At 38.6% G+C, this 26692-nt stretch overlaps 1 protein-coding gene and 1 long non-coding RNA gene across 2 annotated transcripts in view; both read left to right on the forward strand.

The window, feature by feature from the left end:
- The window catches only part of LOC118212347 (transmembrane protein 8B-like), a 49553-nt gene extending 39713 nt beyond the window's left edge, over nucleotides 1–9840 (forward strand). Inside the window, exons 7-13 of the mRNA XM_035390130.1 lie at nucleotides 4871–4967; nucleotides 5265–5388; nucleotides 6269–6411; nucleotides 7053–7231; nucleotides 7898–8044; nucleotides 8702–8818; nucleotides 9418–9840. Coding sequence (XP_035246021.1) covers nucleotides 4871–4967; nucleotides 5265–5388; nucleotides 6269–6411; nucleotides 7053–7231; nucleotides 7898–8044; nucleotides 8702–8818; nucleotides 9418–9753 — 1143 coding nt within the window. The 3' untranslated portion in view covers nucleotides 9754–9840. The remainder of the gene's footprint in view (nucleotides 1–4870; nucleotides 4968–5264; nucleotides 5389–6268; nucleotides 6412–7052; nucleotides 7232–7897; nucleotides 8045–8701; nucleotides 8819–9417) is intronic.
- A 10851-nt stretch (nucleotides 9841–20691) lies between these two features.
- LOC118213233 lies at nucleotides 20692–24479 on the forward strand. The gene is made up of 2 exons (XR_004762374.1): nucleotides 20692–20997; nucleotides 23364–24479. It is a non-coding gene; the product is annotated as an uncharacterized LOC118213233 (long non-coding RNA).
- The last annotated feature ends 2213 nt before the right edge of the window (nucleotides 24480–26692 follow it).

Consider the following 26692-nt stretch of genomic DNA (forward strand, 5'->3'; position numbering starts at 1 on the left):
ACTAAATCTGATATCTTCATTTACAAAAGGCAAATAATAATAATAATAATAATAATAATAATAATAATAATAATAATAATAACAACAACCTCATGTGCTTGCTATTTGGGGATTCAGGCCTGGTTTTTGCAATATTTTTACAACTCTGTAAAGCATCTTTGTGACAGATGTCTGTAAAAAAAAAAAAAAAAGGCACAATACATTTTATAGATTTGAATAATAATTCTCTTAAAATAATAACAGTAAATCATTTAGTATTTAATCTGACTAATTCATTATAGCATTATTTTATTCAGAAAAATTGAACATATAAGCATGTTTCGATGAAAAAGGTTACACATTTAAATTCCTGGATAAATTATCTTTATCTTTAATCTACTGTGTAATCCTCAGACTCTGTAATCCTCAAATCATTGTGTATTAAGAGAGGCGTCTTAAATACAATTGCTGGTATTGATTACATTACTTTAATCACTCTGGCACAATATCCCTCAGTGCTGCATCTTAAGATGCACTACATTGGCAAATCAATGTCTTATTTACTAATAATATTTGTTTAGTTTTATACTTTTTTACATGACTGTTAAAAACTGTCCAGCTGATGCAATTTATTGGAAACATTCCTAATAAATCTGCTTTGGCAGCTGGCTCTTCTGTTCTAAAAAACAGTGAAGGTCAAGCCTGATAACCCTGTCTGTTATTTGTCTTCATTATGAGTTTGTAGTCACCACACAAGCACGTCAGATCCAGCCAGCATGGGCCTCTCAGACCTCTGCACTTTGTGTGTCCATTAACTGGGCAGGCAGCTGACAAGCAGACATCGGTGTCTGATGGCACAATTGGCCTCTCAGGTGTTTGGGAAGCTGATTACAGTCTGTCATGGTCTATCCATGTCTCTGGACTGATAGCTTCCCTTGTGGCTTCTGACTGTCACTGCTTGTCCCTTCAGATATTGAGGGATCTATGAATTATAACCTTAGATTGGGAACAAACAACAGTTAGGCCATTTTATGAATTAGAATACATATACTTAAATCTTTTTTTTTTGTAATCATACTTAAAATGTAGTGAGAATATTTAGACCTTACCAACATTAAAGATAAGCCGTTTCATTATTCTCACAATAGCTCATATGTTGGCTGTAATTGGACTGTAACTCCTACACAGATTCCCTATACAGATGCAAACACCCTCAAATTAAAGCGGACAATCACTTTAACCTCATATTCATTGTTTCATTTCAAATCCAACGTGCTGGTGTACAAAGTAGTAAATGTAAATTCAGTAGTAAATGATATTTTCTGATTCCCACAGTGCCATATTTCTACCATTTGTCTGAAAGCATTGCCCTTTAGATGTTATATTTCAGCCGTTCCTTTGATGTCCTCAGACTCTGGAACAATGCATTCCCCATAATGTGAACAACACACGGGCCCTGTGTTCCCTGAAATCTTAATGTATTCAACTCTGACTTTGTCCTGAGCTCTAGCTCTGGCTTTCCTGGTTCGGGTATTTAATTCCTATTCTACTGCCTACTTATGCATTGATAAATGTTCTTAAAAGCTTTTTCTCATGGGGGATCCGGAAAATATTATGCAAGGTTCAGCTAATATGATTGATTCAGCTTAAAAAGAAAGGCCTTTTTATATTACCTCTTTTTTTTTTTTAAACCTACACCTTACAGCTGCAATCATCATCATCATCATCATCATCATCATCATCATCATCAAAATACATCCAATATCATAACAGAAATAGATTTAACAAAGTAATTCTTGCCTGAATTTAATTGCTAAAATGTCATACCTTGCCAAATGCAACAAGCCCCACATTGTTGAAATTGGGTGCGGAATTATCTATAGCTCCAGTCCAGCCAGACGTTTTACTCTTTGGGGAATGTGAATCCTCAAATGTCAGCATGGCTGTAAGGACCTGAGGGGCCAGTCTTTCAAATGTTGTCAAACATTTTGGTCTCCTGTCAGCTTTCTTTGCCTGTGAGGATTCCTTTCTCACTCCAGGTTGGCCTTTGTCACAGCTCAAAGAGGAAGTAAATGACTCCAATGCCCAAGGTGAATCTTTCAAGCCAGGTTTGAAATAGGCAGGCAGCAAATCTGTTTGCTTTGAATAGGTCCTCTCTCTGAGCTGTCTGAAAAGTTCACTTTTTCATTCTAATGCAAGGACGCTGTTGACACTGCGGATGGCCACAGCCTTTACGCACCTGTCCTTCGGTTTTTTAGAACTGCCTTTCAGTTTACTCCTGTTCACTAGATGCTGCATGCTGACATTGGGCTTATGTCTGTAGCACAATGTGGCTGGATACTCCCTGGGTGGTTGAGGAGGGGGAACAGGTTGGTCAGTATTTGTGTGCAGGTGTGATGGGGGAAGGGGGATGGGAGCACTGACCGCCTGGACTGCATGTCCCCTAGCCCCGCCAGACATCAATAAATGGAAAGCGACAACCATAAGAAGCCAGCCTGCTATTCTCTGAAAAAGGCAATTACCTGAAACTAATGAGTGGTCATGAAAAATGAGGGAGAAAAAGGCAGACACTCAGCAACAAGACTCAATAAGGCCAGTTAAAATAGACTAAATAATAATCATTTTTTAATGTCGTCTGTGTGTTAAATCCGTGTAGCAATTATGCATAATGCTTTAATTTGTGAAAGTACAATTATTTCCCCATTCAATTGAATGTTATCACATTGCAAGATTTCTGAATGCTCTTTCAAATCAGACATTATTTACAAATATGAAATTATTTAGGTTTGGTAGTGTTCCAGTTATAGACTGTAGTCTATTACACACCACTCTGCAGTACAGGAACTTGTGAGGCATTTATTTTGCTATCATATTCCCTGATGAGGCCATCCAAATGTGTGGTAACTCTATCCTTTGAGAAATATGTAATGTACATATCATCTTATTTTGTTCATTCTAAAATGTGTGGGGGCGATAAATGCGCTAGCCACTGTGGCGTCTTCCCAGAAATACACTGCCCAGGCCTTTTGCCAAAGTGTTCTCCGACTGCTGTGGGTTTGTCCTTAGCCAAACCAGCTCCAGCTTGTCAATCCACACCCCTGAGAGCTCCTGACCAATGGGAGGCAGGCTATTTGCTCATTTAATCTGTCAGCATCAAACGGTGATGGGTTACATGCAAATAGACCTCCCTCTGCAAAGTTGAGCCAACAGCCATGCAGGCTTGTGCAGGCAGGACCATCTGAGAGACTCTAGTGGGCAGGCTGAGGTCATTTAGGTTAAGATTAACTCGTGTCATTAAGTTGTAAGTAATCACCTGTTGTTTTAAAGGTCTCCAGGCATTAAAATAATTATATCTACACTACACATGACGGAATACGCTTTAACCATCTTCTTTTGGTTGTTGCTTTCATAATAAAGGCATAGATAAAAGCCTACTATTTATACTTATATTTGTTTTATTATTGGTAAAATATAGCAGTTTCATGGAAGAATCATGGATAAACTTTTTTTAGCAATTTATTTATTATATATTTTTCAGTTAAATGTGCAGTGTCTTTAAATTACATAGCCTACAAGTGGTGACAGCAATTGTTGCTTGTGCATTGGGAAATGAGACAGTGGGACAGGCAGGGGTTCATTAGCATGCAGTTACTCAACCATTACTGCTGCCATCTGAAGACGGGAGGAATTCTTAGCTTTATAAATTCTGCTCAGTAAAATGGCTTTTAAAGTGACAGGAAGACCCACATACAGGTTATCAACTATGAAAATCTATGCATACACCCAAATTGGTCATTTAGCAGGAAGGAATTTAACAGTACTTGGGGAATTCACTGTTTTCTTTGAGGGATGAACAATCCTGTTCTATTTATTTTTTCTGCAATATGAATTAAACTTGAAAGTTTCTTCAAAAATGTTATTCATAGTGTGACTTTACTACAAATGCATATATTATGGGCAGCATTCTTCCAGCTGAGCCAGCAGCTTACCACACATAGTACTTTTCCATGTCTTGTCTTTATAATACTTGCCTTAGCCTCTTGAAGTCCACAAAAGATCTCAGAAGAATCAGTTGAACTGGGGATGTAAACACGGATATAAATGGATGCTAATAGTGTAATAGATATGCCCTTGACTTCAACATGCCTGGAGAGGTTTTATCAGTTCTTTAAAATTACAGTTTTTATGGTTTACCTTTTTGTCTCCGATTTAGAGTACAGAAATGGGTTGGGAGGTTGCACACTAGCACATGCTAATTTGCGTTTCATTCTGCAATCCACCAAATAAGCAGCGCAGTTACAGTTACTCACTAGAGGGCTGTGAACAAGTTAGCAACAAAAATAAGCTAAAATAAAATAAAAAGAAGAAAATCCCAGACAAAAACAAAAAGACAACTTTAAGGTAAACTGTACCTTATTGCACCATATTTCTTCAGAGATAGAAGTAATGGGGCAATAACTGCGTAAGCACTTACATTATTGAGAATATTTGCCTTTCACCACCCCAGCCCACTGCACAGGCCAATGGATCATTAGTTAGGAGGATACATTTTTGACAGGTAACTGTGCTGTTCTTTGTCTTGATGCCTGCAATTTTCCTTGTCATGAACGGCACAGAACTGTTCTGCATAAAGACGTCAATAATGCATGCAATGAGAGAATCAGTTGACAAACATTTATTTCCAGCTGTTGAGACAGGGCTGGTTCAATGACAGTCACTTCTCTGTTGTCTGAGTGAAACAATCACATACTTTGCTTCAGCGCTCACTTGTTTAGGCAACATTTTCCTGAACATTGGTTAGACATGTTTCTCATGTTGCTGATGATTATGCTTGGTTTTGCCAGGTGTGATATTTTAATGATATGATATGCTTTATAATTGTATTTTTTAGTCTTCATTGAAAGAGGAGAACATCACAGTATTTGGCTGTCTGAATCACGGAATGCCCTTTTCATTACCAGATAACTCCACAACCAAATGCAAATCAGGTAGGGTTCACATGTGTTGTTGCATTATTGTCTGAATCCTTTGTACTGGCTGCTGTGACTTTTACCCCTTTTCTTTAACCCAATATCTTTTTTGAGATCATAACAGTCGTCATGTTTTTGTGATGAAACTTCTTCCTTGTTTCATAAAGTTAGTTTTGAACCGATGGATAAAATAATTAGGGCCATTTAGGGCTCAAATTGTATTTGCTGCCTGCTATTAGCACAAATATTTGCCATTCTACACAAAATTGTTCGTATAAACATTCTTTTTCTCTCCTTGTTTAATTGGGGTTTCAGAGTCTGTCACTGGGTTTGCCCTCTCTGTCAATGGCACCTCCAATGTTACAAAACTGAGGATTCCATACCCACAGACGGGCACCTGGTACTTAAGTCTGCGCTCACTCTGTGCCACTGAACATGGGTGAGATGATGGCTCTGTACAAACTGAACTTTGCCAGAGCCTTGCACCTTTATGATTAGTTTCGGATCCTGAAGTCAAGAATTGAGATAATGGAATCAGCCTGGGGCACACATATTTTCAGCAATTTACTGCAAACACTCTGCAAACAGACTAACATTTGGCACACACCATATCTTCATCAGAGTTTGACTTTTCACTCTTGAAGACATGGTGTGTGTCAAAATGTTCTTATGACTGATTTCAAAATAGCTGAAAATGAGTGTGCTCCAGACTTTATTCCTTTATTTCCATTTACTATCTTGTTTCTTAGAAGCACCGAATCAGTGTGTTAGAAGGAGATGTGTGATCATCTCCTTCCAGAAGTTGAGAACTTGGAACCTGCTCACTGCTCACAAACAGTTGCAGAACAATACATAAATATGACTTTTCTATAAAAAAATGTTCTTTTGTTACCATGCATATGCATCCTACTTTTATGTGGGTTGAAGGAACATTTACAATAAACATAATCAATAGACCTTTATTGTAAAAATACAAAAAAACATGCTATTTAGAGCCTAAGCAATGATATAATTGCCAAGACCTAAGTTGAACCTGTGCAGTCCTTCAATTCAATGCTTTATCTTCAGAAAATGCATTTTTAGTTGACATAAACTCAACTAATCAGTTCATTAAAACACAATGCAATGCTCACGTTTAAAGTATTTCTAGCAGTAGGACCACCCTTTTTGCAAAAATGAAAGTCCACGAGCTCCAGTCTGATGTATCCATATGGTTTTCACTTTACAACATTCCAGTTTTGAAAGAGGCCTCACATTAGCATCCAGTTGAGACACAGCAGCTCACCATGTCACCCTTCTCGTCACGTGTTAACCTCCAGGTTTCAAGCATGCCGCAATGTAACAGCAGAGGTTTACCTACGTACCTACCTCACTCCCTGTATAAATGACTGTGGGACGTATGGACAATGTAAACTCCTCCGCACCAACAACTACCTGTATGCAGCTTGTGAATGTAAAGCAGGTAAAATAATACCTAAAATGGAAGTCCACAGTAGATATGCCTCCGTATAAATGTAGTTGGCTGAGCTGACCGCTCAATATACAATATTTAATCTCTTGTGTACTAAATGATTGACCTTAGATGCATATAGTTTTAGGATGATGTGTCTTTAATCACAGCAATGTTTCAACGTCCCAGTAATTGGAAACAGAATGTCAAGTATAGATAATTGCCGGCAAATGCAAATTATGCAATTAAATCTGCCCCTTCATCTCCTGTGTAATAGAAATAATCAACCAAACCATTGCCTAATTAGAAAGATTGCTATAATAATGCAATCAAAAATGCATTTCTAATAAAATGAATAATGCAGTTCTGATCTTTCAGTTAAACCCAAATTAAACAGGGCTCAAGTTTTACAGTGGGACTTTCATGAAACTAGGATAAGTCAATTAGTCTTCTTTGTGACTTGAAAAATCGTTCTTAGTTTTCTAGTTCTATGGTCACACTTAACCTGTTCTTGCTGTAGTAACTGTGGTATAGATAGGATGCAGACAAGCATATGATTAGTGTCTAATCAAAATTGACTGATTTGTAAATAAAAGTAATTGAAAAACTCTTGAATTTGTATGCCCCCCCCCCCTCCCCTCTCCATGGGTCAGGCTGGGAAGGCTGGGGATGCACGGATAATTCGGAGGCATACTCCTACGGCTTCCAGCTGCTGTCCACCCTGCTTCTGTGTCTCAGCAACCTGATGTTCGTCCCTCCTGTGGCCATCGCCATCCGCAGCCACTATCTGCTGGAGGCCTCTGTCTACATCTTCACCATGTTCTTCTCTACTGTGAGCGCAGGGATTTAGAAGGGCTGCGGCTGTTTACATTTACATAAAGAAAGCAGGACTTCTTTCTAAGAAAGAAACCCTCAATGGTTTGGTGGAGCCTGAAATTAATATTAATTGAGTTTGGTTATAATATTTCTTTGATATTTTAATTTCAGAGAGGTTGACTGCAGGGGTTGAATTATTTGCAGAGCACCAAGTAATATTTGTCAGTTGCATTGGTAAGGTGCAGATTAGCTTTTTTGTTGTTGTTTTTTTGTTTTTTTTCAATTGCTCAATTGTTCTTTAATTTAGTAATTCTTAAAGTCAATTTGCATTCTATACAAGATATATGTACTGTAGTTTTTCTTTCTTTTGTTTTGTTTATAGTGTGTTAATGTATTGTGGTACAGTTGAAATTTAACATAATGGTTAAAGAACTGGTCTTGTACCAGGTGTGGGTTTAAAATTTATATCCATTCATCATATCCTTGAGCAAGGCACTTACCTTGATTTGCTTCAATACATATTGAGCTGTAGAAATGGAGTGCATGTAAAAATGGAAACTGTGTAAGTCACTCTGGATAAGATCATCTCCTGCATGCCAAAATGTAATAATGTGCATCAAACTTTAAGAAATGTGCTATATAGTTACAGAAGGGTTTGGTCCTGCTTGCATTTCCTCTGCAGTTCTACCACGCGTGTGACCAGCCAGGTATTGTGGTCTTCTGCATCATGGAGTATGACGTCCTGCAGTTCTGTGACTTTCTGGGGTCGCTCATGTCAGTGTGGGTCACAGTCATCGCCATGGCTAGACTCAAGTCTGTCATCAAACAGGTGGGTCACTGTTTCTTCAAAGGACAATTTTCAATTTATGTTGTATTGAAACTTCTGTTTTAAAATTGTTTAAAAAATTGTTCACATTTCATTGAACAGCCCATAAGCATGTCGGTGATGATAGCTAATGGGTCTGAGAAGAGTGTCAGTTCATGGTTGTCTAATTTATATGGTAAATGCTTTTGAACAAGCTTTATACAGCACACAAACAGATTAGTTTATATATTTCACAGGCAAGCATTGAGAAATGCAATAACTAAATGTGAGGCTGAATATGCACAAAACTAATACATTCTAATGAATAGTCATCAGATATTCAGGATACGTATATACGAACTCACAAAACACTTACTAAAGCTTCTGTTGTGGGAAGATGAGTTATCATCTGCATTTTGAAATCTCAAACCCAACATTTACCTGACACACGTAGGACAACCAATCATTTTTTATTATGTTGGTCGATAATACTGGCAGGATAATTCACAGGTACCTGTTAGCTTATAACAATAGGCCAAAGGTGCAGAGTAAACACACGGATCAGGGGAAAGTACTTCCTCAAGAAGGCTGGGGAGCTTCTCATTAAGGCTGCGTCAGGAAGGCTGTCTACTCTCTCTGACCTTGCAATGTTAATAAGGCCCTGGACTCTTCCTGCGCTAGGTGCTGTACTTGCTGGGGGCAATGTTACTGTCCATGGCACTGCAGCTAGACAGACATGGCCTTTGGAACCTCTTGGGACCCAGCCTCTTTGCCCTGGGGATCATGACCATTGCTTGGGTAAGGAGAACTTTGGAGGAATTTTGAACTAAATATTAATCAGCGTTAGCTTGCAGTGGAGCCCCCATCCATTCACCTGTATGCACTGTGGGTATCATAAAATGAAGATGTGACTTGATGACTTGATTCCCAATGAAAAATTGTAATGGAATAAAAATGCAGGTAATCATTTCAGCTTGTCATAGTGTACCTTTCATCATGTTTCAGAGCAGAAAACAGAGTCCATCTGTCATTATTATCCCTAAAATTATTCCAACAGAATGGCTGCTAGCAATTAGCCATTCTTCCACATGTGGCCTATGAGGTAAACATTACTTAGATAATGAAAAAGTAAGCTATATCTGCTATATCTGTGTCAGACACGTGAGTGACAGGTTTAGGCTTGATGAGCATTCATCCTAAAGTGGCATTCAAAAGTGAGAAAGTGCAGGAAAGGAAATTAAAAGCATATTACTTACTTATCATGTTGGCATATACAATACATTATGCATGCACATTAATGTGGCAGATTTAGTATATTTCACTGGTCTCTCTCTCTCTCTCTCTCCCTCTCTCTCCCACACACACGTACACACACACACACACACACACACACACAGACTCTTCGCACTATCCGGAGACGGCGCTGCTACCCACCCACCTGGAAGCGTTGGGTGTTCTACCTCTTCCCGGGGATCATGATTGCCACCTCCGCTGTGGCCCTCTACGCCTTTGTGGAGACGGAGGAGAACTACTTCTACATCCACAGCATCTGGCACATGCTGATCGCCGGCAGCGTGGGCTTCCTGCTCCCGCCCCGCGCCAAGCCAACCACAAAGGTGCCGCCAATGCAGAGGAGGAGAGGATGCGGCTACCAGCTGTGCATCAACGAAAATGAAGAGATGGGCCCGGTGGACCCAGCCATCGTCACAATCAACAGCATCTGTACAAGCTGATACTCTCACAGCCACAGACAGTTTATTGCCTTCTTTTACCTTGGAAACAAGCCAGAGAATTTGAAACGTGAAGTCAATTAAGAAAAATATATATATCTTATTTTAATATCCTTATAATTTATATCATGGATATTATTAATATTTTGGATGCTGATTTTTGGCGTGTACAATGAAGCCCTGTTGTTTTAACAAATTGTCATTTCTTAAATTTTGGTGAACACTGCTGCTAATTCATAGTGACTTTGTAATTGTTGTATACTTTACTTACTGTTTGCCAAAAAACTAAAACTTGGGCTCAATCATCACTTGTCTTTACTGACAACTATTATTATAACAAGTGTTATTTTTTCTTGACAAATGTAGTTTGGCTATTTCCGCAAAAACAGATAATATTGTTATAAATCTTATTTGCAATGAAGAATGTGACACTTGTGCTCACATGGATTTTCCAGTTAAAGTCAAGGACAGATGTTGATGGAATCTAGGGGTATGTATTTAATTTTATTTGGTTTATGAAACAAAAGAAAGGAAAAAAATAAATTTCTGAATAAATGTATATTTTGCACTCAGATACAAAAATGTGAACCTGTACATTTTTATAAATATATGTAACCATAATTAAGTTAAACAGCAAGAACTAGTTATATTATGTGGTGTGTTTTGCAGTCAGTTGCACTTTATTTACTTTGTGATATATTAATCTAGTTGTTTTATATGGAAAAGGGAAGGAAAGCAGCTATACATTTATTTCAATTAATTTTTTCTTCTGTTACCAACTGGAGAAATCCAGTAATGTGTGAATTAATTACATGTAACCTGTGTGTATTCCTGTTTTAAGAGAATGCAGGTGTGTTTATTACACACATAAAAACGACAATGCAACATCAGTCTCAATTTGTTAAAAAGTGTGCTAAAAAATGGTCCATGTACTGCAACACCAGCAGGATGGTAGGACAAGGAGACAAACTGTCCACTCTGAAATCAGAGCAATGTAACCTGGTAAATAAATGAAAAACTCTCCTAACGGTCTAGATAGTGGGTCATTCGCAAAAACCAAGGGGTTACAAAACATTTAGAATGTGTATTTTTACATTCAAAATAGAAAGTCTTTGTTCAATTTAGAATGTACATTAATAAAAGTTTAAGTTCTAGGAAAGTGAGTATGGGAAGTAAGTATGAATTTTAATCACTTTTTAAATGTTACAGCAGTGTAACATTATACCAAATTTAATGTTTTTTTTTTTCCTGGAATGTGTATTAATGCTTAATTCCACATGGATTTTAACAATTCCAAATATGAAAGAATGTCTTGTTTGTAGTGTAACATTTGTTTTTATGTTTAAAATACACAGGTTGGAAAAAAATCTTGGTCCATTTTGTCATTACTTTGTCAAATTATAATGTCCATCATTAATTCGCAACAATGGAATGGCTTAACTGAACTGAGTACGATTGGATGAGTGGTGGTTTTGCCATGTTTTAAATACACTTATTTTGATTATTTAAAACCGGGTTTCTACCTCACACAGCACATGATCCATGAAAACCGGTGATTGCTTTTAGAATGGACTGTGAAACATGAATGCAGGAAACTGTCCTGAATTTAGAAATCCCAAAATTAGCAATCCGCTTGACGATGGTTTGCGCCATACACCTTAGATGTGGTCTGGGCCAGTGGGTGGCGAACAGTGCGAATGACAAACTGGACTAACCCACAAATTCTGATGAGCTAACAAAATTGCACTGCGCCATGCGATATTGACTGACACACCCCCAGCTGCAGCTGCCCTCCCACTTCGTGGCACGAGACGTGAAATTACCTAATGTCTCAGGCACGTAAAAATATATGGCGAAAATACCATTTTGATGGACCACCTAGTCAACTGATGTCCTCTGCGTAAGCGGAAGTACGTACTCATTCGCGCGTCTTTTGTTTTGATTTTGCCCGCGTGCCCGCGTGTCTTCACAAACTTCTTCTTCTTCTTTTAATTTCCGGCAGACTAGGCACAGGTAGTGCATTGCTGCCTCTTGCCCCATTTGGTCTTTGCAAATGGAAATAATGTACGTGTTTATTTGCATATTGAGCGGGGAAGTGAGATCCGATCACAGGTGGTCACTCGAGACGCATGTGGAGATGCATTTTGATGCCAGTTGTGAACTGACATCCATCTCGACTGAATCTAGACACAATCTGGATATATCTGGATACAAAGTACAGGTCTGAACAGGGCCTTTGTCATTTATGTCCAAATGAAGGGTCAAAAACTTTGTCCAATAACCATTTTCTGATACATATCTATTGTATACTCATTTAATATACTGAGTTATATATTTCCATAGATGGAAATGTTTTCATTATTGCACAAAAAGCCATTTTTACAGCCACATCTATACAAACCTTGTCCTTTATGGTGCAGGAAGTACTTGCCCCACCCCATTGCTCTCCTCTTTCACATTCTCTCCACCTCTGTCAATGCACCGAACCACCAGGCCTGTGGACACACAGCTCAGCATGGGCAGCGCTGCAGTAAATGCCATGATTATTTAGTTATTAGGAGCCAACCACCACCAATCATCTATGCCCGCTGCAGGCAAGTCATCATCGACTCCACACCAAAAAGGGCCCAACTGTTCTGACGGTGAACTCCCATGGAATTCATTGCACGCAAAAGCTAACCCCCGGTGCTTTTTCCCCAGAGGCAGAAGCTGAGAATATATTCCTGTGGCTGCCCTGTCCCCCAGACCATTTCACCACTGTGCACCCCTGCATGTACCACCGTGCGTCTCTCCTGCCATCCCACTTCAGGCTGTGTTTTCTGATAGCCCCTCAGTTGGGTTTTTTTTCATTCAGTAAAAATAAGATATTATTTAAAATGCCCCCCCAGTGTGGCCTCCCATGGAAATGAAAATTTTACATGTAATAAATACACCTTTGCATGTTAAGACTTATCATTTTATTGTTAGCTAGTTATCTAGCCTCAGCTGATATGACATGGTATGACACAACAACCTGGTTAATCTGCTTTAAACTATTTTTACTGAAGAAATTTTTTTAAAATTGTGTTGTGTTGTGTTGTGTGCGTGTGTGTGTGTGTGTGTGTGCCTGTATGCATGTGTGTGTATGGTGGATTCACTCTCAAACTTTCATACTGTCAGCTGTGTTTCGGGGAGAAAATAGTGAAGCAGCTATTATATCTAGAGAACTGACAGGCATTTTCATAATCTATTTGGCCATGCCCTAAGGTTGTAAATGTTATTAACATACCACTGCTAATTATGGCCGTGAATTTTATCAGCCAATTCTCCTCTTCCACAAGTTCAAAATCATCATTTCCCTCAAGTTTCACTGTCATTTCCTTATGTTCTGTTTTTTTTTTTCCTGATCTCTGCATTATCTAAACTATTGAATCTCAAATGGCATGATTCCTTTATTTTTTTTATGAAAAGTAAAAAAAAAAAAAACTTTGTTGAGGCAGGGCACTTCAGGGGAAAAGTTGAAAATGTTTAAGATGGCAGGAACAATATCTTGTTAATAGTTTGGACAGGAACAGCAAATATTTGGTTCCTGAATAGAACAGCTCCATATAAATAATGAAGTCATAACTAAGTTAAACATTCATTTGAAGTATGTCAGCCTGATATTCCCATGAAATCACTATATTCATTAAAAATAAAAGACATGAAAAAAACACAAAGATAGAAGTGCATTACAATTGTGTAGATTTCACAAGACATGTGGTTGTATCTGTAGTGCAAAAAGCTTTCCCTGGCTATGAACCTCCCTTGGAGGGCACGGGGAAGTACTGGATGATTCCTACCCTGAGAATCTCCTGAGATGCCTCCAGGTCATGTCTTTTTCATTTATTCCAACGTGTGAGATGAATATCTGTAAGTCTTGTCTCCAAGAAGATTCCTTGACTTGAGATGAAAACATTTTTAGCAGTAATATTGATGCAGGATAAACCACATTCACTCATCCAGGCAGTTTAATTGGCCTACATTGATTGTTAACAACTATCATTCTGGTGGAAACCTTAATCAAGCCCTTAAGCTTGACATATCATTATTTGTTTCCTTTCTTAGAGTATGCATGACACAATCCCTCATTTCAAGCTTACATATGCTTTCTGAAACAAAAACAATAATTTGGACCCATGAGTAAGTTAGCTTGTACAATGTCTCAAATTACTGAAGCTTGCAATTAATTCATTTACAGCCTGGTCGGTTTATATACACCAAGGGCCAGGGCTGGAGAAAGAAAATGTCAGTAAGTGGAGTATGTGATCCTCAACTGCCCCTTTTTAAGAAGAAAGGACTTAGCTTATTGAAACCACATCTGGTCAGGTGATATGGAATTTGGTGGCATTTCAAGTATTTCAAAAGATCATGGAAGCCCTCTGGAACTACTGCAACCAAATTCTGCATATATTTATACAAGTTTCAATAGGCTTTCTACTGAAAGCTTCTATAGCTATTCTACGGCATTTATAATGAACCTGTAATCAGAATATATATTTTTCTCCTGTGTACTGATTTCTGATACTGCCTCACAGGATCTGGCTATGTGCTCCGTTTACTGGAAGACGCATGTGCGCACAGCATGCTTGCAGTTAATTTAAGATGCAAATTGCCCCAACAAGCTTAATTTTCCTGAAACCAAAGCAGAGAGGGAGAAGGACAAAGGCTGTGGTTCCGGAAGCTGTGAGCCAAATGCTCTTACTGACCCCTGCTGCTTGCTTAAGTGAGTGCTGAAAATGGAAAGCTTTTGACAGAGTGCTGGCAGCCAGGTGCAGGAGGTTCAGCAGTGCTCTGCCTTTCTGCCTTTCCCTCCTTCTCCACTGATGGCTCAGCTGAAAGAGTGACACTGAGGCACCTGGCATGCATTGGTGGAGCCTAATAATTCCGGAGTCAAATGCATTGATTTACTCAACATTTCTCCTTAGATTTGACTAGCAAATAAAGTGTTTTCGCATCACGTTTTGTTGAATTGATTTTGGTGATTGCTGAATTTATCATGTTTTGTTTGTGAATAATTGCAACAATGCATGGCTTAGTTAATTATTAAAATATCAATTAGACGTGACCTGCTACGATAACCTATGTGCTCTGTGTATTGTATGGCACACTGCCAGTAGTCTCATTCTCACCACATTTTATTTGGTGTTTTAAATATTGTCTACTGTATTTACATGCACATTCTGCTGTTATGTATAGTTATTTCATTCAATAAACATTTGAATAATGTGCACCCATCATTAGTTAATGTACAATCATCTTGTGTTTGTGTTAGTAATGCCATGTATTGATTCATTGATATGCTCTGTCATCCTGTGGCTGACATAAGCTGGTCGGAGTTTCCACAATTGCCACATTCCTTTGCATTTGGCTTTGCTGAGGGAAACTTAATGTATGAGCAATACAATGCAAGAAATTTGAATTCAGAGCCTCTGTAATGCAGGTGTATTCAAGCCTAAGGAAATGGCAGGTACCTTTGATGTGTTGTATTGCGAGGCTGAAGCATGCAGTGCTGGTCTGTGCTCATTGCTGTCATGCTATTCAGGTGAGAGAAAGAGATATAGAATGGGATGACGCAGGACAGAGAAGCAAACTACTATATACAAGTGCTGCATCCCTTCCAGGTGCCTTCAGGAAAATGTGTGTTCTGAGCACCGCATTGTCTTGACATAGAAGGCATTGGAAAAGCTGCAGATGAATTTTTTTTAAAGAACGTCTCTGTGACAAGTCCCTTGCACACAACAGCAGCACATAAATACCAGCTACACAAGCTTAAAAATATGCTATTCCTATAAATGTAGCCTACATTGAATATTTTCATCATCAAAGTTGGTGGCATGAAGTTGAGGAGCATGAAAAATAGTTTTTCTTGTACACAGGCAGCTCAAACACCCCACTCTTTCTTTCAGTCCTCCAACCTGCCTAGCCTTGGTGGCATTTCTCCCTGACTGGATCCAGGGGTGCACTGTTCTCATCCAACAAACAGAAGTTCTCTCTTCTGCTTCAGATGGTCCATGAGAAGTCTAGTGCTGACCGGTCTGCATGACAACATATACTCAAGGTCAATCCAACAACAGCTGCAACACTTAAAATGTATTTCTTTACAACTAATACAGTATATCTATGTACTTCTGAATGCATGCCTATGACAAGTATACTATCTCGGTTGCATCTCTGGGTCATTAAAGTAATTTGCAGCATGTGGGCTATTTATAGTTTTCATGGTTTTTTAAGCAGACTTATCATCTGTTTCAATCTGTATTAACTTTAAAATTGCTCTCATGCCTGGACTATTTCAATTATCATCTAATCATGCTCCCTGGTTGTGCCACTAAACCCCTGCCACTAGCATAGAGTGCAACCGGACAACTTGCCTTTCATCTTCCTAAGTGCACTCCACTAGATACCTGTCTCAGCTGTCATTAAGATTACGATCTTGGCACTAGCTCACAGTGCAGGCAATGGAGAAGGCCCTCTATATCTCCAATCAATCTCCAAATTCTACGCCCCCATTACAAATGTGCATTCTGCAACCTCGAGGTGACTGGCCGCACCGTCCCTCACGCAATGGCTGTCTGTAATGGACAAACAAACTTGAAACAGACTAGTGAAACAAACTTCCTAAAGTCAGGACAGCAGAATCATCTTCTGATCCACCTCTTCAGACTTAATTTTGGCTCTGCTCCCATCCCTACCCCATTGCACATCCTCCTTTTGTGCTAATTGTGCTAATTATGTTATTTTAACAATTTCAGGTTATATTTTTGACTGTTTTATGCTTCTTTTTGGCTTGTATGGATGTAGGCTGTATTTATTTAGAATTTGTACTTTTGTTCTTGGTTAGCATAGTTTCCTAGCTAAGAGCCTCTGCTAAAGCAATGTAATGTAATATAGCCTCACAGAAAAACCATTATCTTTTAATTAGCAGGTAGTTGTGTGGAATCTCACATCTCGTCACTTCACTGGTGCAAAACATTGGCTTGATTAGAGGATCTTTTCAGCACTATAAAGAGCCTTATTAATGTTGTCTCTGATTCTTAATGCATGCTACCTAATTACACTTTCACAGTAATGAGCTTCCTGGTTGAAAAGCTGTGATGTTTCTAACAGCAAACAATAACACGCCTTGTTATCATGAAAATTTTGGAGACACTAATGACAAAGTTCAGTTTAGGATAAAAACATTTGCTTAACCACCCCCTCCCCCCTCCCACCAATATATTCTTCATCCTTCACTTCATGAAACACTTTCAAAAATGGCTCCGTAGTGTTATCATTGTGCAGTAATTATTCACAAAATACAGAAAACATGGGTGTGAATAATTGTACACATAAACTTGCTAAATCAAACATTTCTTTCTGAACAATCGCTTTAGTATGAAAGGATACAAAATTTATTTTTTTTAGCATCCAATAGAGCCCATTACTTGTACTATTTCTTTTATACAGCCTTCTTTGCTCATCCTCATCAAGGGTGTCAAGAATTTGGAAGAGCACTTTATTGTCAAAAATAGGATTATGTGGTATGCACTGTAAATTTTCTAACACATCACCTGTGGTGAATGTGCACATTCTCAGCTTTTTGTGTATTTTTATGCACTTTTGTTTCTCCATAATTACAGTACTTTTTATATATTGCCTCCCACCCCCCATTTAAGGGCACCATAATGTTTGGGGCATATTAATACTGTGTAAATGAAAGTAGTCATGTTTAGAACTGTCACACATCCTTTGCATGCTTGAAGTATGGGACCCATAGACATCACCAGGTGCAGTATCTTCTCTGGTGACATTTTACCAGGCCTGTATCACAACCATCTTCAGCTACAGCTAGTTGCCTAAAGTTTTTTCTCTTCAGCATATGAAATTGATGTTCAATTAGATTCAGATCAGGTGAATGACATGACTAATCACAAATTTTCCCATTTTTGGCTTTGAAAAACTACAGCTGTTACATTATGTCATATCATAGTCTTGGATGAAGCAGCAGTTAGATCATCAATAAAGACAAGTGAGCCAGTACCTGTGGCAGCCATTAAATGCCCAAACTATAAGACGCCCACTGCCAGGTTTCACAGATGAGGCACTGCTTTGGCTTGATTCAATTGCTAATCAGACACACCTTAATGTAATTCTAACAAAAAATGTATGAATACCCTTTAATAAAACCCGAGAATCTGTACATTTATTTTTGCAATTCTAAATACCCATCTTGAGGAAACAAAAAAAAAAAACGTTTGTTTCATTCAGTGCCTGTCTGATCTGAATTTTCCCCATTTCTCTTATCCTCCCCGAAGTGCCTGTGCATCACAGACTCATCAACCCATGTATCTGATCAGTGTAGTGATTAGAATGAGCTAATTGCAAGTTCCCTCTACATCAGAATAAATTCAGACACACACATTCTTGTTCCTCATCTTCACTTGAAATACAGGACAGTTATATGAGAGAAATGTTCAGCAATTGTGAGCTCTACATATGAAGACACATGCATACATGCTGGTATAATAGTATGTTGAATAAATCAAATGTGTGTTCGTGTGTAGTTGAAATAGTTAATAATTATAGATGTAAATAGTTTCAGTTGTGAGTTTGGCACTTTTTTCCAAATATGTATTTATTAAATATGTATACACAGGGGCGTAGGACTGAGAATGACATTGGGGGGACACATTTTCTCCCCAGCCTCTAGCCCCATCCGCCCCCTCAATATTATAGTTAATGGAAACATCCATTGTTCCACCAGAGGCAGCTATGGGTATTAAAGATGCAGACATATGCTAGCCTCATCCATCTTCATTTGCAAGAGCTGGCTTTGTTGTTTCTTTTATTGGTCTGTATTGGTCTTTATTCATTTTCATGTTTTTTTATTTAAACTCGTGTCCTTTTAACTTACTCTTTTTTCCACTTTTTATGTTCAGCGCTTGGAGTTGCATTTGATGTATGACTTGTGCTATATAAATAAAGTTTGATTGATTGATGATTGCATGTTTGTGAGATATCTCCTAGTCAGTAACAGGCTAACAGTAGACACCCTCACGAGGGCACAAGAATAAAAGTACCACGTTTAATCAACTTGATTGAACCGTATTTAACCCTCTAATAATGAAATACATTAATTAAATACATCGCAATCATTCTGTTTTTAGACACACAACTAAATACATACATAATAAATGTGTCTTACTCAGAATGTGGGGTGCAGATGAAATGCTGAAATGCTGATGAGTGTAATGTTATGTAAATATGTAACATGGCAAGTGTGTCAAACATAGTAATACAATGTGTTGTGCCAGATCAAACATTGGACTGGATGCGTTTCTGGACTGATTTTGTTGTCGCATTTTTTTCGGCAAAGGGATGTAGGAAACAGATGCTGCTTTGGGGGGGGACTTTCCAATACTGGGGGGGGACATGTCTCCCCTGTCCCCTCTACTTCCTATGCCCCTGTTTAAACAAAGTGATGGGGAGTAGAGTTTGAATCTTTTTATATAAGAAAGGCTTAAGGATATGATCATGTGTTTGCATTTTCAGTTCAGTTACACACAAGATGCTGTGGCCTGGGGTGGTGGGGTCCAGTGTGAGATCTTTTCATGGGGCCCGAAATCTCTGGGGGCACCCCTGATTACACACCTGTGCTATCCATATTTTTTTTTTTTATAGATTACCATCATAAGAGATGCTGCAGGCCAGTAGGCCAGCCAGGCCTCTCTCCTCTCTGTGAATGTGGTTGATACCACCTCAGTTGACTTTACACTGCATTGTTAATAATAACTTCTAATGGAGATAAATTTATTATGTACACACATTGCTGGCAGCGATGCAGAGACCTGGCAGGAAACAGATGGTGGATTCTGTTCAAGCTACTGCAATTAACTGGAGTTCAGTTCTCCCTGGTTCTGAGACTGCACTAGGATTCATGAACGTCTGTGCCCTCGGTGTAAACATGATGTTCAGTTAAAGAGCGTGGACATCTGAATAATTCATGTGTAAAATGTTGTCTCCCACGAGGTATTAGAAGATGGGTTGGATGTGTACTGGTGAATTAATGATACCCTCATTTCATTCCACATGAATGAGCATGGAAAATCTACTTTTTTTACCCTTGTGAAGTTCATTAAGTGTATGACTCTCTACTGACCCATCTCTTTTCATTGGCAGTAGTACCTGTTACCTTAATACTAATTCACAATTAAATGCAAGTGTTCAGTTTTAATATTCATAAACTCAACTGGCCAGTTAACTTTGGTGATCACTAAACTCAAACTATGTAAAGAAGCAATATTTTAAACAAGATAGCTATTTATAGCCACATTTGTGTTGCAGTCACTGCAGCCACTTCAGGAGAGTGCAGGCATCCATAGTTGTCCTTCAAAACATTTGGTGTTGCAAACCTGCTATTTTTCATATTGAAGCCCACGTGACAAGCTTGCATAGAACTTCATGTGCAGCTTTGGCAAGGAGACCCCAGGCACCCAATCAACCAGTGGGGGTTGGTGGAATGACAATCCACTATAAATAGATATTTTTTGACGTTCTATATATTTCATCCACTTCAGAATTCATTTTTAATGAAATCACTTGCTTGTAATATTTGTGTCTGTAGATAGACATCCAAGCATACCATTGTCAAGCACTACCATCATGATAGACTTCAGAAACCAGCACACTTCAATCACGTCTTCTAGAATCGCTCTTTCCATCTCTCAGAAAGGATTGCATCACAAATATTAAATGGATAAGAGTACCACCATGTGGTGAATATAAGAACTGCAGATTTGATTTATTTGACGTTTTTCCATTTTTGATCTTGAATAATCAAAAAAAAAAAAACGGAAAAAAATAGAATAAACTAAAACAACAAGCTAAAATAACAAAGACGAAAGTACGTTAAACGGCACGACCACTTTCCAGTGCGCCGCCCGTAGCTGGCCCGCCTATCAGCTGGCACCAGCTCATCAAACTTCCCAGCTGAGGATTAGGCTAGTATCTTTGTCTTTCCTCCTCGAACACAATTCCAAAAATAAAACGAAACGAAAATCATAACAGCGCTCTCGGTGTGAGCTCCCGATCTCGGCCCTGAACTGTGTAGAGCAGCACACCTTTAAGTACCTGGGCTGATTAGCTAATGCAACTCAGGTGCGTGTGTTCTCTCCACCAGCGGCCCACCCGAGACTAATCCGCTTCTCCGACGGACCGAATGCTACACATACAACCGGCTTTGAACAGGTACTGTAAGTAAACAAGAAAAACTGTTATGTGGGAATAGGTAACAGGTAGTGTACCATTTTCAAGGGGGTTCTGTCACTGGCCTCTTTCCAAATAAAACTACCTAACGGCGAGCTTTGCAATATAGTTAACTGGTGTGCAAGTACATGGCTGAGCTAGAGTGCTGAACATTGATTGTAATGTGGTTCAGCAGAAGCAACATATACTAAGTGGTTTTCTACCCAGCACTCAATTCATCTACTCTGATAACTTCTCAGTCTTACAGAGAGAGAGAGAGGGAGAGAGAGAGAATGCTAATTATTTTGATGAATAATTTTCTCATTGGCACCTTACAGCATTTGGCTCAGGTTCAGTTCTCCATTGAAGTAGGCCAACATCATGTTACTTTTTTCTGAGCTCCCATTAAACTGTTCACTCAGAATTTTTAGCTTAGCTTCAGATAATGCTTTCAATGTGATTTTTTGACATGTAATAATTTAAACAAAACTATATTCATTGTCAGAACTAATTGACAAGCAGTCCAGATTATATTCCTACCTCTCATCCACTGCATGCTGGGACAGGCTCCAGCCCCCTTCCCACAACCCTAACTAGGAATAAGCAGTTTATAAAATGGAAAATAATAATAATAATAATAATAATAATAATAATAATTATTATTATTATTATTATTATTAATCCATGTCAATGGCCATCATAAGGAATGTCATTGATGCCATGACCAAAAATTTCCACTGGGTGGCAAAAGACCACAGGAAAATATTGTGTGTTCATTATTATTACTTCAGATGCCGGTAGATCGGGATCTTGGTAGAGAGGAACTTTTTACTGATCCATGACTGTCTTGATGAGCAGTGCTGATGCTGGATCTTCAGCAAATAGTCTGAAGAATTTACATTGTGTTAATCTCCAAACATTTGTATTATAAAGTGAAAGTCAAAACTGCCAGGAAGTAAGACAATAATTTGTTTATACTCTGTCACTAAGAGCGACAATATTACACTTCCATCAGTAACAACACATAGTCAAGTGGGGAGAAGGGGGGGTGGATGTTAGGGTGGCTGGAGCAATCATGGACCAAGAGTCAGGTCAACAAATCAGTTACAGTAGATACAACGCCCCTGTTTATGAATTTCCATTTGCTGTTCTTTGTGTAGCCATACCTTGATAATTAATACAGCTTTTAACAGAAACACAACAGTGCCTTCATCCACTAATTTAAAAAATAGTACTATATCTTTCCAAAAATACTGCCTCACAACATACAGAACATGACACACACATTGATTCTCCCTTTCCCAGCACTTTAGCATATTTTTTATCCCCCTCTTACTGCTCCAGTGAAACCCCAAATTATGGTCAGCCACTCATGAAGTTAGTTTTTCTTGGGCAGCCACACTGCCATCCTTAATATCGTTATGCTTCAAAATTATATGCTTCTAATTATGAACTGTTTGATCATATGCATTTACATCTGGAAATTTGTGTGTGACCTCAATGAAGCTTTTTCTGAATCTGAAACTCTGACCTTTATTTCTGACCCAGCATAAATTATGTAAACCACATTACATTCAAGAGAAGGCCTCTAATCGTTACACCCTGTGTGTTAGCCAGTATAATTTTAATGAATGCTATGTGTAATGGAGTGCTAAAAAACAAACACATGCCATACTGAACCACATCATAAATTTTCTTGCTTAGGCAGTAGTCTATGTCTGTATATTCCATAACTGGATTTTCAAGTTGATCAGTTAAATTGAATTATATTTCCATGTGTCATGATAGCACTACAAAGATCTTTGTAGCTATTACTACTGCTACTACTACTACTATTACTGCTTTAATTGATATTACAACTAACCAAATTTAGAGGTTGGCGTATAATTAGTGCGGGGGATGTTGGTGTGGCAGTTTCTTCACTCACTAAAATAAGATAGCAAAAATGAAAAGTGCACAACGCCAATTCCAAATCTCATCATATGCTTTTCTATCATGCTGAATGCAGGAGGCAGGTTGTTGGTGTTCTCCTGTTTTCTCTCATTTGGAAATCTGTTTACTTAACCCCCCAATGGACTCACACCGTTGCAGTCCTGGGGGATCATTTAGCAACGCTGGCACCACCGGTTTAGTATCAATCTAGATGTCCATGATCAATGTCTGACTAAATCTGGGCCGCAGAAGCAAGAATTCACTTCAGAAGTCCTTGAAATATTAAGAAACCATTTAAACTCAGAAAGGAACGATAAGCTAATGTACTATAATACTTGGAACTGTTCATTATGAGCCTTTGATCGATCATGCACGTATGTTCTGCATTATAAATCTATTATAAAACCTTTCCTTTTTTACATGTACCTGCTGAAAAGTGGAAGCCAACAGACACTGAATGGGGAAAACATGGCAGACGTGACTGGCTGTGGTTCCCTTATTTATTTAGGCAGTTTGTTCCCAGTTTAATCGGTCAGACTGGAGCATGTGGAAGAAGTGGCATGGTTTTAATTCCTGCATAGTAACAGGGGGCAGATTCCCCCACCATGGGATATGAAAACAAGCTTCACCTCTCCCGCTGCAGGCCCCCCACGCTGCAGTCTTTGTGGGGCGTGGTATGCAGGGCGCTCTGTGCCTGATGAGGGGTGAATCCCAGGCTTCATTATGTCAGATCAGCTCCGGCAACCTCTCCTCCCTAACAGCTCATTAATGAACTCCTCTGTATGGCTCACATTGAACTCATCTGAACTGCTGCTAGCATTCAAGAAGGGAGGCGACCAGCAGCTTGTGGTTTTATATTGAGTGTTTATATAAGGCTTTTATTCATCTTATCTTGAATTCTCAGTCAAGATGTATGTTTGACAGAAATGACTTACATTATCGCAGGAATCATTTTTGAAAGTATATGCATTTTTAAATCCAATTTTTGATGAATGGATTGATTCATTATAACAGAATATAAAAATGTGGATGACAAAAGTCAGACCCTTCCAAGTCTTTACAAAGAGAAAATGGGATATTTAAAATAAGTGCTCATGTTGTTTTAAAATAAACTGTGATTATAATTCACTTTATTTATTTAGCAGAAAAAGTACAAGAGAAAAGCCCTTTCTGAAAGTGGTCTCAATTATGGCTTGAACTGTATAATGTAACCTACTGATACAGGACTATTTACAAATGTAAATGTCACTATTTATATGACTGAATATACAGTACAACTATGAGTGGTAAGACTGCCAATGTGTGGATGTGGCAAGAAGCAGCAATGATACCAGAAAATTTTATGACTAACCCAGATAATGTCAAAGTGTAATATATTTATACTGGTCTGTCGAAAAGGCCAGTCTCCATCCTGTTTTTTTTTTTTAGTAAAGTTGTGCGATCCTAGCTGTAGCAGGAAGGTACATAGACTATGTGCATTTAACTTGCAGCTGTGTTGCAGAACGATATAGGTGTAAAGTTAGTAAATAAATGGACCCCTTTATGGATCAGTTTCTGTAGCAGACAGTGCGTCTCTCCGTGTGCTCATTTATAGGCAGGCCTTCACTCTCTTTAGGCTTGTCTTAGAGACTGTGCTTACCACACGTCTCTCCTGTTGAGCAGCAAAGAGTAGAAAAGGGCAAAGAGAAGACGGGAACATGCATTCATTGGACAGGAAATTATGTGCTGCATCCAGTCACCATGTGATCTGTCTGTCCAACCGTGATCATGCGATCGTGACGTCAGTCTGAGCTGTTGATCCAAAATGGCGCCAAGTGCTTTAACATTGCATGTGATTGTTTGATCATATTTTTTTATTATATCTTTTTTTAATTAATTAAAAAAAAAAATCTAAAATCATTAGTGCTTCTCACACTGTATAATGAACCTGAAAATAGATAATTACATAACAATAATGTGTGCCTATGGAGGTGCAGAATCTTTGTTTTTTTTTCTTTTGTCCTGAGTCGGCCATCCATGCTCCCTTGCTAAAACTACATGCGTTGAACAAGACCCAGCCCTTTCAAAGTTGAGGGAGGCGTTGCATGCTCTTTGATGTCTAAAATCTCATATTATGGAATAAAAAAATCATTTTTTGAATTTTGTGCCAGTCCATTTTTGTATTTTTAGCCAAGGGGCTTTTTTGGCCTTTTGTGTCTTAGTTTTATCTAATTAACTTTATATATATATATATATAAATTTGCAGCCATGTATTTACTTTCCTTTATGATAAAACTGTTCTTTCTGTTTTCCTGCTCTTGACTTCAGTCTTGTTACATCTCTGCTGAGACTACAGTAGATTTACATTTGGCCCCATAAATGAAAGCATTCCTGTGCCAGTTTCTGTTATTCTACTGTGGTTGTGGTACAAGCTGGAATTGACATTAAGTCAAATAAATTTTCAGCTGGTGGTCAGAAAGCATTCATAGAAGAAAGTAAAGTGTGTGGGGTAAATTTGACCATAGCTACCACAGCTGAAATTTTATTTAGAAGAAGGTATACTGCAGTTTCATTTACCTGGAAAAAATGACCCTCTCAGTTGTCCTAAAATGTACAGTGCCAGTTCCTTTGTCTAATGGTAGGCTATGCCTGTAGTGTGTGTAGCAAACTCACCAGGTTTCTTTCAAGATGAACTGCATGTAAACAAACAAAAGCCCCTTTTAGAATAGATTATGCTTTTTGTGATGATTGAACACCATGCATTCTTGTGGTTACCACTATGCACTATTAATTATGATGACTACTATTTTCACATTAATCTTCACATTGGATACCCTGGCATGACATTATATCACTAAAAGAAATTTATAAACTGCAAGGTCTCATGACAATCCTTATTGGTGGTCTTGGAAACTGTTTGTCCCAAAATCATATATTCATTATAATTTTTAATAAACTGCATTTGAAGGCTTCCCCCCTCCATGACTGAATGCTGAATTTAATGGCCAATTTAACAAGGACTTTTGTTTGCCACTCTTTTGTTATACAGGCCTTCCTAATCCTGTAGCTGAGAGAGGGGTGTTGTTAATGGTCAGGAGTGGCAGTGAAGTCTATTGTGTGGGCATGACAGCGTGGTCCCGGGCCTGGCCCCCGAGCTGTCAGGTCCCGCTGTCTCAGCCCGGAGTGGGAAGGGCACAGCTGGCCAACGCACAGGCAGGGGGCCTAAAGCCACCATGCCACCACACCAGCCCCTGAATTCCAGGCCCTGTTGAGTAGCAACCAACATCACACGACCTTTCATTTACTCAAGTGCCACTCTTCACTGGAGAATGGCTGCAGTAGCTGTTAAACAAAAACAACACAAAACGTTCCAGGGTGAAATGAATCAGGCGAGGTTGTGAGGACTGATCATTTGCGTTGAGGGAAGCAGCCATTATTGTTCAGTTTTTTGCGCCATTTTGTCTTTTTGTCAGCACCCTCTGTAGTCTTCAGTTGAAAAAGAGCCTCCAGTCAAAAACAGCAATAGTCTGGGTCCAACTAACATCTGCCCTTAACTTTGAATTGAGTAAATGCTAGTGTCCCTTTTTAATGAAAAAAAAGCACATTTGGTGAGTTACTCTTGGTGATTGCTGAACTTGCCAAGTTATGTTTGTAAAGAAATGAATTCGAATTTGAATTTAATCCTGAGTTAAAGTTAAGGTTAAACTTAAATACGGAGGGAATCCAGTACAAAATGTTTATTTTTATTCTTCATGCTTCAAATGATTTAAAATTTTTTTTATTAATG

This window comes from Anguilla anguilla, chromosome 14, assembly GCF_013347855.1.
Source record: "Anguilla anguilla isolate fAngAng1 chromosome 14, fAngAng1.pri, whole genome shotgun sequence".
Lineage (NCBI taxonomy): Eukaryota > Metazoa > Chordata > Actinopteri > Anguilliformes > Anguillidae > Anguilla > Anguilla anguilla.